At 39.3% G+C, this 12,039-nt stretch overlaps 1 protein-coding gene across 3 annotated transcripts; it reads left to right on the top strand.

The window, feature by feature from the left end:
* Positions 1-2,357: 2,357 nt before the first annotated feature.
* On the top strand, positions 2,358-8,732 carry LOC119647221. 3 transcript variants are annotated; one of them, XM_038048052.1, is made up of 2 exons: positions 2,358-2,662; positions 8,031-8,732. In XM_038048052.1, exons 1-2 carry the CDS (start codon positions 2,652-2,654, stop codon positions 8,533-8,535), a joined length of 516 nt encoding a protein of 171 aa, XP_037903980.1. In that variant the 5' UTR covers positions 2,358-2,651; the 3' UTR covers positions 8,536-8,732. The 3 variants fall into 3 exon arrangements, with proteins under 3 accessions (XP_037903980.1, XP_037903979.1, XP_037903978.1); XM_038048051.1 differs by having other exon boundaries at positions 7,918-8,732; XM_038048050.1 differs by having other exon boundaries at positions 7,883-8,732.
* The last annotated feature ends 3,307 nt before the right edge of the window (positions 8,733-12,039 follow it).

Below are 12,039 nucleotides of genomic sequence, written 5' to 3'. Positions count from 1 at the left end.
CGTCTCTTCGTTTATTTTGATTTGTATAATTGTCTACTAATAAATAAATGTTTAAATCTGTCATGTTGGTAAAAAACAGTCTGCGGATAAGCAAATTTCCGCACCGTTGATAAACAATATATGAATGAAAAGGACTTTTAAGTATTTTTACCTAATATTGGTATAATCAAAGCTATTAAAAAAGCCGAGCCATACAAATATGGTGCACTCTTCTATAAAAATAATGCAAATTGATAGCACAAAAGTCCAATTTGAACTTAGTCCTTGAATTGTGTTAAAGTACTATATTTCTAGACCGTAACGGGATACTACGATACCCTAGGTGCACCACTTGATAATACTTATCAAGAAAAATCACAGAGGAGATTGTTCTGAGAGTTCATAATGTGGTTTACTTCGATGATCGATTTGTGATGTGGCTTCCACCGCCCCAATTCCCAAGTTCCACTGGCTCAAATTGGTACATTTATGCCCTGCGAACAAATTCACTCCAACTTCCCAGCATGTTCGGATAATCAATGTGTATCCAACCACCAGACTGTCAACCGAATGTACCTAGCCCACTTCCACCTTATTTAATTCCATCTAGGACGCGAAGACTCAATTGGCAGACGCACAGCAGAGTAATCATCATTAGCGAAATGCAAACGTGTGAGCGACTTTCTAATGAGCAATCAAGTCCCTGTTTTTCGAGTTGTCCAAATGACATAATGGTGCCGTCGTGCGTAGCAAGCTGTAATATAATTACTTCAATTATTTCACAAAACCGATTTATATTTACATTCTCCATCGCGACATCCTTTCGGAATATTCTCAATCGTTCATTGACTTTCGAGTCATGCATATGTAAATTATGACGAACGGGTGCTCTACATAATGACGAGAGAGCAGAAAGTGCATACGCTCAAACTTTGCCACCACGAGTAGTGTAGTGCTTGCCAGGACTATTCCAAGCTGACATGTGGAATTAACATATAACATTTCTAATTGTCACGTTCAAAGGCAGCTTAGCATATCCGGAGGGTTTTTCGCATAGCAACATGTTACCATCGCCAGACTCGAGAACCACACAAAATCTCTCCTCTTCTTCATTTGACACTTCTATACATATTTCGAATAACTGTGCAGGACTGAATTAAGACTGTATGGCGTAGTGTAGGGTTACCAATTGGGCGTTGCATTCCTGGAATCGAATGTAAAATTATGCAACGTTTTTCAATGTACATTGACAAGTGTTTGAACGGCTTTTAGCGCAGGCTAGAATGTACCAGCGCTTCATATTGAAATGGAAAACTTTCGCGGCGAATTCCTACTCACCTTAAGACACTTTCGTTTGAATTTCGAGAGCTGAGCGTCGCGATCGAGAGGGAAGATCCGCGGCGGACAACAATCCCTATTGGATCAAAGCCTTGAAGTGTGTTAGAGCACTTCATTCAAGACCGTAACGGTACACTACGGGATGATAGTACCCTGTAGGAGGCAATGTGGTCAGCATTGCGCTCGCCCGAGATTATTACCCTGATTTGACTCAGGTACTCATTCACAGCTGAGTCGACTGGTATCCGACGTCAACTCACGATACAAATTTCACTGCCACCAATGGGATTTGAACCGCGACCTTCCGTACGACAGTCTTGTGCGCTAACCACTCATCTATCCGGACAGTGCCCAATGGATAAACCCGAATATACCAGTCCATTTACACTACTTTATTTCCCGGTTTTCAGAGCGAATAGAGCCGACGTTGATATATCGGATTATTGTCATTTTGCAGTAGACAATTTGATTTTCAATGTCCAAAATAGTAGACAAAAAATCCAAGACTACAATTATAATTATGATTACTTTTCTGCATTTGGGTCAGTGGCGAGTACTTCCAAACAAGCTAAATTGGGTTGACTAACTAACCTACCAACGAACTTTTACCGGCTACTGAACGGTTTCCTTAGCAGAACTCTAAAACTAATGGGATCATGCACTAGTCATAGTCGACGAAGCAGATGCCAACCATCTGCAATTCAATAGATAACAATGTCTGTAGTCCTTCCTGGAATAACATCCCATTAGATAAATAAATCCCCGACCTTCCTGGAATAATATCCCATTAGATAAATAATTCCCCGACCTTCCAGGAACATTATCACCATGGGTAATAAAAGTCTGAACCCATATAGTAATTAAGATCACAGGTCATAGGGAAACATGTTTTGTATAGTTTCCCTGTGTTAAAGATAAGAACCATGGGTCACAAGGAAATATGTGTTGTATATTTCCCTATCGACTCATTAGTAAATAAGACGTAGTATTTAAGGAGGTGTAGAAAACGGAGATCAGCAGTTCCTCGAGTACTACCAGAGCGTAAGCACTCTGGCCCTCGTGAACGAATAAAAAAGTATAAAACAAATATCGTTTCATTTGTTAACCCATTTGTCAACTGTTATTTGTTAACTGGCGCCCAACAAAGGATTTGAACCTATCCTATTCCTTGATTAATTTTTTCACGGCAAAGTTATAGCCGGTATAAGAGAGAGTGTATAGTACATGTAATAATCGCGTCGCGTTGCACGGTGTTATAGCAGTGATAAGTGGCATTCTGGCGAGCAATTAGAGACAGTTAAGTGTTAGTTATAGTTACCTGTGAAAATACGTCGATGTTAATCCTGTAAGTAATTTTTTTTGTAAAACCTTGTAGCTAATATTATCTACTTTGCTCTTATTTCTCTATTCTCTTTTGAAATTTCGTAAACTTCGAAAAAATGTCGCTGAGCGCAGATGCCATTACTGACCTTATAACCCGAATCACTACGGAGATTGTATCTAAAATGCAACTCGAAGTGCAAGGGCAAATCAATGCATTAGCCATTGAAAGTCAAAAGATTTCAGCGGAAGCAGATGCCGCCTTAGAAACTCGATTTCAGTATGCACTCCAATCGCAAAAAAATGAATTATCTTCCCAATTTCATTCTGCTATTCCTTCTAAAGAAGTAAAAAAGTACGAAGATGTACAAATTAATGACGCTATTCCATGTGAAATTTCGCTGGACGTTGTAAAAACCGTGCCAGAATTTTCAGGAACAACTGAGAAATACCCCTCTTGGCGACAATCGGCCAAAGCGGCTATTAAGCCTTATGAGAGATACGTTGGATCAAATCGATATTATCAGGCGATTGGAATTCTTCGTAATAAAATTACAGGAGCAGCCGACACTGTCTTGTCTTCCTTTGGCACTCCTTTGAATTTTGAAGCTATTCTAGTTAGACTTGACCATACGTATTGTGATAAAAGACCATTGCATCTCTTAGAGCAGGAACTTTCAACTCTTCGGCAGGGTAAATTATCTATAGTAAAGTATTACGATACCGTGGAAAAACAGCTCACTCTAATAACAAACAAAGCGTTAATGCAATATTCCGAGAACCAGGAAGCATTGCAATTGCTGAATGAAAAATACAGGAGCGACGCACTGCGTATATTTGTATCTGGATTGAATCGCCCATTAAGCGATATACTGTTTTCCAGTAGACCCGTAGATCTTCCTAGTGCTTTAGCGTTGGCTCAAGAATTGGAAATGAACCAAGAAAGGTCAGCTTTTGCTAGTGCATTCGCTGAACGAAAAACTTTCAATCCAATGCCTCGCAAACATTTTCCACAGTACAAGGTAGAGTCCCAAACAAAGAAACAGATTTTACCTACTCCCGAGCCTATGGATATAGATCCATCATTTTCGAGATTCAATAATGTATCAAATTCTAAAAGAACTCAGAACAGGTATTCGACGACTCACCGACCAAATTTTAATACAAGTGGACCAAATAGAGTGTTCCACCAAAACCAAGTGATAAATTTTTCCCGACAAGGCAAACCTAAGAATAAAGAATCCGGTAAAGACCATAAAAGATCACAACGTACCAATTATAGTGCACAGAAATATGGATCAAAGTCAGCTCAGAATTATCCTAATGTTTCAGATGATGAACAACATTCAAATGTTACTGACCAACTTCATTTATTGAACACTAGCTCTCGACTACCTTTTATTGTGAAAACAGCAGCTAATGGAAAAAAGTTGAAGGTACTTATTGATACTGGAGCTGCAAAGAATTACATCAAAGAACTTTCATTTTTGAAATCTATTAGACCGGTACAGAATCCATTTTATGTTTCATCTATTAATGGATCAACCAAAATTTCAAAAAAATGCACCATTCACATTCTAGGACAGGAATCCGAATTTTTCATTCTACCGACCCTGGTTGACTTTGACGGAATATTGGGTTATGACTTCCTTAAGGAAATCAGCGCTACTGTTGATACAGGTTCAAGCTGCATCAGACACCAAAATGGCGTGGAACCTCTTTCCTTTATGGAGTGTGCTCAGGTAAATACCTTGAAGATGGATTACAGTAAAATTCCTGAAGAGGTTCGTTCGGAATTCAGATCAATCTTGAGATGTAATTCTAACGTTTTTGCTGATCCAAACGAAGCTCTACCATACAATACGGCAGTAGTGGCTACCATTAGAACTACGATTAGTGAACCCATTTATTCTCGAACATACCCATATCAAATGTCCGCAAAACAATTTGTTGAGAACGAAATTGACTCCATGTTACAAGCTGGTATCATACGCAAAAGCCGATCACCCTATAACAGCCCTGTATGGGTAGTGAATAAAAAAGGTCTCGACGAATCAGGAAATCAGAAACAACGGTTAGTTATCGATTTTCGTAAGCTGAACAATAAAACTATTTCCGATCGATACCCAATACCAGATATTTCAGTAATTCTAGCTAACCTTGGAAAGGCTAAATATTTCACTACTGTAGATTTGAAATCTGGATTTCATCAAATACTCTTAGCAGAGAAAGATCGTGAGAAAACAGCTTTTTCAGTCAACAATGGGAAGTATGAATTTTGCCGACTTCCATTTGGATTGAAAAATGCTCCTGCAATATTCCAAAGAGCAATTGATGATATATTACGTGGTGAAATAGGTGTACGTTGTCACGTTTATATCGATGATGTTATAATCTTCTCAGAAAATGCGGAAAAACACATTGAAGATATTGACATTATTTTAAAAAAATTGCTTAACGCTAATATGAAAATCGCAGTGGAAAAATCAACATTCTTTAAAAGCAGTATAGATTTTCTTGGTTTCACAGTATGTCAGGACGGACTGAAAACATCTGTTGATAAAGTTCAAGCAATTCTTCAGTATGAGGAGCCAACCACTTTGCGTTCCCTAAGATCGTTTTTAGGCCTGTCCGGCTACTATAGACGATTTATAAAAAACTACGCTTCAATTGCCAAACCGTTAACGGAAATGTTACGAGGTGATAATGGAAATATTGGCACCAACCAATCCAAAAATAGAAAAATAGCGTTGTCCTCAACGGCTAGAGAAGCTTTCAATAAATTAAAAAAAATCCTGGTATCTGAAGATGTAACCCTCCTTTTCCCGGATTTTAGAAAGCCATTCGAACTGACTACTGACGCATCTTCAGTAGCTATAGGCGCAGTTCTTTCACAGAACGGAAAACCAATTACTTTCATATCTCGCACCCTTAGTACTACTGAAGAAAATTATGCAACTAATGAACGGGAAATGTTGGCTATAGTATGGGCACTTCAAACGTTGCGGAACTACTTATATGGCGTTAGTAATCTCACAATATTTACCGATCACCAACCGCTTACATTCTCCATTTCCGACCGTAATCCAAACACAAAACTTAAACGTTGGAGAAGTTTCATTGAGGAATTTTCACCAAAAATTTTTTACAAACCTGGCAATAGTAATGTCGTAGCAGACGCTCTATCTCGTCAGTACATTCAACATCTCAGCAACGATAATTCCACTGGGAGAACTTGCACAAACAGTGAAGTATCTCTTACTCAGTACATACGGACCGTGTATAAACCGATAAATAGTTTCAGAAACCAAATATTTTTATCACTGGCAGAATCAACCGAAATAAAAACGACAGCACCGTTCGCCGGCTATCTCCGACACGATATTCAATTTAAGGATTTTCATTCATTATATATGGTTCTTAAAAATGTAATTAACTATAATATTGTAAACGGAATTTATTGTCCGCTTGATGTGCTCGGAAAAATCCAAAACGAATTAGTGGAATTGTTTCCATCAGTCCGATTTAGGCACACTACTAAATTCGTTATTGATCTTCTCAATAGTAACGATCAAGTGGAAACCATAGCTATAGAGCATGAAAGAGCACACCGTTCAGCAAACGAGAACTACCAGCAAATTTTAGAAAGCTATTTCTTTCCCAAGCTTAGGCAGAAAATTAAGGCTTTCGTGGGAAAATGTGCTATTTGTGCGCAAGGAAAGTATGCAAGACATCCGAAGAAAGAGATGTTGACTCCTACTCCAATCCCCAACTACCCTGGTGAGATCTTGCACGTGGATATTTTTAACACAAATGGTCTTTACTTTATCACATGTATCGACAAGTTCTCTAAGTTTGCCATTGTAGAACGTATATCCTCTCGATGCATAGTCGATACAAAGAATGTTCTACTCAAGATTATTGGATTTTTTAGGAAACCAAGAATACTGGTTACTGACAATGAACCTTCATTCTGTTCTCAAACTATCGAATCTCTGATTAAAAACAAATTCAACTTATCTCACTATACCGTACCTGCAATGCATAGCGTAAGTAATGGTCAAATAGAGAGATTCCATTCAACACTTGCTGAAATTTCGAGAACTTTGAATATGGAGAACCACACCGATGACACTGAGGAAATAATATTAACAGCCGCCATCAAATATAATGGTTCAATTCACTCCGTAACTAAAAGAAGACCTGTAGACGTCTTATTTTCCCTACCTGAAAAGGAAATTAAGGAAGTAAGATATCTCCTCCAGAAAGCTCAAGAGAAACAATGTCAAATCCAGAATAAGAAACGGGTATCCCGTGAATTCCACGCCGGTCAAGAAATATTTGTTAGAATAGACAAACGGCGAGGAACAAAACTGACTAGGAGATACGTAAAGAAGATTGTTCAAGAAGATTTAGGGACAACTGTATTAGTTGATGGCAAAAAGATTCACAAAGATAATATTCGATAAAAATCTTTTCGGATTACTAGTCTTCACCACAACCAACGCACGACTATTGGACTTCTCAACGGCTATGTATATACCTTTCCGGAAAGGTAACGTCGCGATTTACCAAGAATTTATTTATTTAATACACACCGTGAACCTAACCGAATTCGAAGTAATCGCAGAAAATATTCAGAACTTTGAAAAGCTATTTAAAGTTAAAGAAGAAAAAGCATCTCTTGAAGCTGATTTTAACGAAATTACGAAATTACTAAACTCCTTGCGATTCCACAAACAAAAAAGATCAATTGATTTCATAGGCTCTGCATTGAAATTTATTACTGGCACCCCTGATCATAGTGACTGGACAATACTTCAAGAAAAACAATCTAGATTGCTTATAGCGGAAAATCAACAAATTGAGACCAATACAGAACTCACTGCAAAAATTAACGAATTAACCACTCAAATTAATACGATTCAACGTAATTCCATTAGGGTGGAAAATTCTGCAAGATCCAGCCTATTTCAACTAATCTCAATAAGAAATGAAAGAGCAATAGGTCTATTAGATAATGTCGTCTACTCGGTTACTTTTGCACGCTTAAACATTGTAAATCCTATTATTTTAGCAAATTATGAAATAAGAGATTTGATTAATTCAAACGTTACTATTAGTCTAAATGATTTAATGACAGCCTCACAAGTTAAAGTCTATTCCGACGAAAGCATATTAAAATATTTAATTAAAATTCCAAAAATTGAGGAAATCTGTCCATTAGTAAAAGTTTCTTCCGTAGTTCATAATAATACTATTCTAAATCTGCTTCATCAGCATATCTCTACGTGTGAGTCAGGAAACCAAGCATTAAGAAATTGCAAAGAAGCCTTAAGTTTATCTATCTGGCAGAAGTAGCCCTTCGACCACTGTTTAATGCAGATTTTCAGTAACGCCACAGCCACGTGCAACACCACGACAGCCCACCACATTTCACCAATTGTACAAATCGACGAGAATACAATACTCATCAACGACAACAATGCAAGGATCATCGAGAACGGTAGCGAGATGGCTACTAACGGAACTTTCCTCCTTATTCACTCGAATGACGTACACATAAATGGCACGCTATATCCAGTAACATCCAGGAAGCCGAGAATGGAACCACAGACACCGAGCGTTTTCAACCTAAAGAATTTACAAAAGATCGATCAAATGACAGACCAGTTTGAAGCGAAAAAAAAAAAAAAAACAAGTAACTGGTTTGCAGCTGCTATTTTCGGATTCACAATGTTGACAATGACGGGATCAGTGTGCTACTGCAGGTACAAGCGCCGCGAGAATCATGAGGTCATCATACCCCCAGTCCAATTCAACAACGACGAGAGAATGCAGCTCATCCTGAAAACCATCAATAGCAACTTACAACAGATTCGGGACGAATCTGCTTAAGAGGGGGAGTAGTCATAGTCGACGAAGCAGATGCCAACCATCTGCAATTCAATAGATAACAATGTCTGTAGTCCTTCCTGGAATAACATCCCATTAGATAAATAAATCCCCGACCTTCCTGGAATAATATCCCATTAGATAAATAATTCCCCGACCTTCCAGGAACATTATCACCATGGGTAATAAAAGTCTGAACCCATATAGTAATTAAGATCACAGGTCATAGGGAAACATGTTTTGTATAGTTTCCCTGTGTTAAAGATAAGAACCATGGGTCACAAGGAAATATGTGTTGTATATTTCCCTATCGACTCATTAGTAAATAAGACGTAGTATTTAAGGAGGTGTAGAAAACGGAGATCAGCAGTTCCTCGAGTACTACCAGAGCGTAAGCACTCTGGCCCTCGTGAACGAATAAAAAAGTATAAAACAAATATCGTTTCATTTGTTAACCCATTTGTCAACTGTTATTTGTTAACTCACTTTTCATAGGATTTCATGCACTTTTTATAGGATTCTATGCGAAGGAAGGTTATCAATTAGTAAGTAAAACACTTGATATCGACAGGTTTCGCATTACCACCGTACCACTAAACCCTCCTTATTCACCAATATCTCAGACGTTTTCACGACTCTTACATCAGCGAGGTAAGACATATTTGAATCATTGCTATTTACATTCGAAAATATCCTCTTGCACTGCTTCTCGTAGACAACCTTTATTTAAAATGCGTGATCGGTTTCGCCATTTGGTTCTATCCAATGCCTGATTTGGATGCAATCGCGAAGCTTTTAAATCCCCATCCGGTGCAAGTCACTGTTGTTTTGCCTGCCTTTTGGTCGCTTACCATCGACTTTGATATTCAGATTAATCTTGGCAAGTAAATTATCGTTAGCACGAATTACGTGACCATACCATCGAAGACGCCTCTCTCGCAGTTTTTCCACGATCGATGCAACTTCATATCGATCGCAGATATCCTCATTTCGGATGTGATCAATACGTGTCACACCACTAGCCCAACGCAACATCTTCGTCTCCATTACCGCAAGACGTCGTTCATTGGCTTTTATAGTCGGCCAACACTCAGAACCATAGGGGGCGACAGGACGGACGACATTGCAGTAAATTTTAGATTTGAAACGTTCGTTTATACGTTGATCACAAAGAACACCAGTTGTGGAACGCCACTTCATCCAGGTTGCGTTAGTGCGTGAAGCAATTTCCTAACGCCGTTCTCCTTTGGCTGATAGCATTGACCCGAAATATTTAAATCGCTCAGTTCTGGGCCGTGGACAGTGATTGTGCCTGTTTCAGAGGGATCGGTCGTCAGAAACTCAGTTTTATTCAGATTGATAAATCCGACTTGATTCACGGTAATTTCAACGATTTGGCGAATACGGTTATCAAGAATGCGTTCAAAAATGTTCATGGTATGGGAAAGTAATCGGATCGGAAGGTAATTGAAACATTCTGCTGGACTAGCTTTCTTTTCCCATACTGGAACTGTGGTACTTTTTCCCCAGTCAGATGGTGTTCTTCTTTCATGAATAACCCGATTAAAGAATTCACTGAGCCACAGTCTTGGGTCCCAGCTCTTCGTTTTCCAGAACTCAAATGTGATGTCATTGGGTCCTGTTGCTCGACTTCAGTTGTGCTGACAAGTGGAACTGTTCCAAATGTCGGCAATGATTGTGGAAGTGGAGCATGAATAAATTCTTCAGTTGAAATGTGTCCGAAATATTCTCGCCATCTATTCGTCGGAGCTCGATGGTCGGTAAGCAAAGTACCGTTCTGGTCATTAACGCAACAGAAATGTTCGACATCCTGTGTGCGTTCGTTTCGGCGAGTATCCAGGTTATCGTAAAGATTTTTGTAATGGGCCGCTCGCGTAACAGCGACGGCTTTTTTTGCTTCCCGGCTGACATTCTTATAAATTTTCCAATTGGAAAATGTTTTATCGACGAGAAACATCTGGTGGAGGCGTTTTTTCTCACGGAGCTTCATTTCAACATCATCATTCATCTCGGTTTATGTACCGCTTACCTATCTCAAGGGTTGCAAAGGCCGCTTCGTGGATCGTGTCTTTAATTTGGTTCCACGATTCCTCTCCATTCGTAATGGTTAGTAATCGCGTAAGTGAGATCATTTAATCTTTGGCTGTTTTACCGATGGTTTGATTGGGAGCCGAAGTTGAAGTGCGATAGCCTCATAGGGAGCGGCTTGGAATCAATGACGGTGGTAAAATGTCGACGTCTTATGAGAATATAGTCGATTTGGGTTTTATTATTCCCACTATAAAATATAGCAAGATCAAACAATCGTTTGATGAACCATGTATTCATAAGTACAAGGTCATGGGTGTTTGCAAAATCGATTATTCGCTCGCCACCCTAATTGCGCGCTCCAAACCTTTTTCCTCCATGGCATCTGTTAACTTCTCCCTTTTCACCCACATGACTACTGAGGTCGCCGGCAATGATGATATAGCATAGCATAGAAGTTTTTTCATCCAGAATTTACAAGAAGGCATCTTTCTTGGTCTTTCCAATTAGGGTGCCAACATGTAGCGTGCAAACACGTATTTGTTTTGCTCGGACTAACTCACTTACGTCCAGATGCCGTCCATGCGTCAAGAACCCTTGCCCATTTCTCGACAGGAGCGGGACTCGTCCTGCCGCGTCGACTGAAGTGGACGTTCTAGTATTTTTTCCGAGGCTTGTTGCTCGATCCGATCATGCATATGAGGCAAACAACAAGTAGGGAAACCAGTAGGACGCTCATGTTGTGAAAGATTTCGCGTTTTTGTGTGAGGAACTTTCATGATATAATTATTCTCATCCTAAACAAGCAGTAGTGCAGGGAACTTTTCACCATAGCTCTCAGCCATATATCATCTAGTGAGGATCTTCCTCTCGTGAATAAAGCCGGCGGAATAATTATCTCAGACATCAATGCGTTTATGGTGTTTGACAGGAAATACTCATATAATTTTTTCTTCTTATCCATAAAACCTGGGAATCCATAATCTTTACCAGTGAGTGGAAGAAGGGAATTATCGGTAAGATTCCCAGAACTGGCACCCGTCTTTAGTGCAGCTCCCAGGCGTCGCAAAGATGGTAACTAAATAATCGTGAAATGTATCAAAGAACGTCGCAAAGCTTGCATGACAACATGGCCCATCTATAGATGCGCGCTGACGCATTGGCGAAATAGAGCTGGAAACATTGGTGGAAGGTCTAGACATAAGACGCATATAAGGCCAGCTGTCCGCATATGACAGTCCAGCCATAAAGGGGTTTACCTAGGTGGGACAGGCAATAAAAAGCGGTGGCTGTCAAGGGTACAAGAAAGAACTGATGGTGTATATAAACGATTTCAGTGAAGCAAAACCAAACATCTGAAAAGAATCAATTCCGGAAATATCCCGGATATTCAAAGCTGTAGCCAAAGACAAGGCGATACTCGTATCTTCCATCTATCCAAAGAAGGAAGATGGGACT

The sequence above is a fragment of the Hermetia illucens genome, chromosome 1 (assembly GCF_905115235.1).
Source record: "Hermetia illucens chromosome 1, iHerIll2.2.curated.20191125, whole genome shotgun sequence".
Taxonomy (NCBI): domain Eukaryota; kingdom Metazoa; phylum Arthropoda; class Insecta; order Diptera; family Stratiomyidae; genus Hermetia; species Hermetia illucens.
Note: the sequence above shows the minus strand (reverse complement) of the source record. Positions and strands in the feature narration are given on the sequence as shown.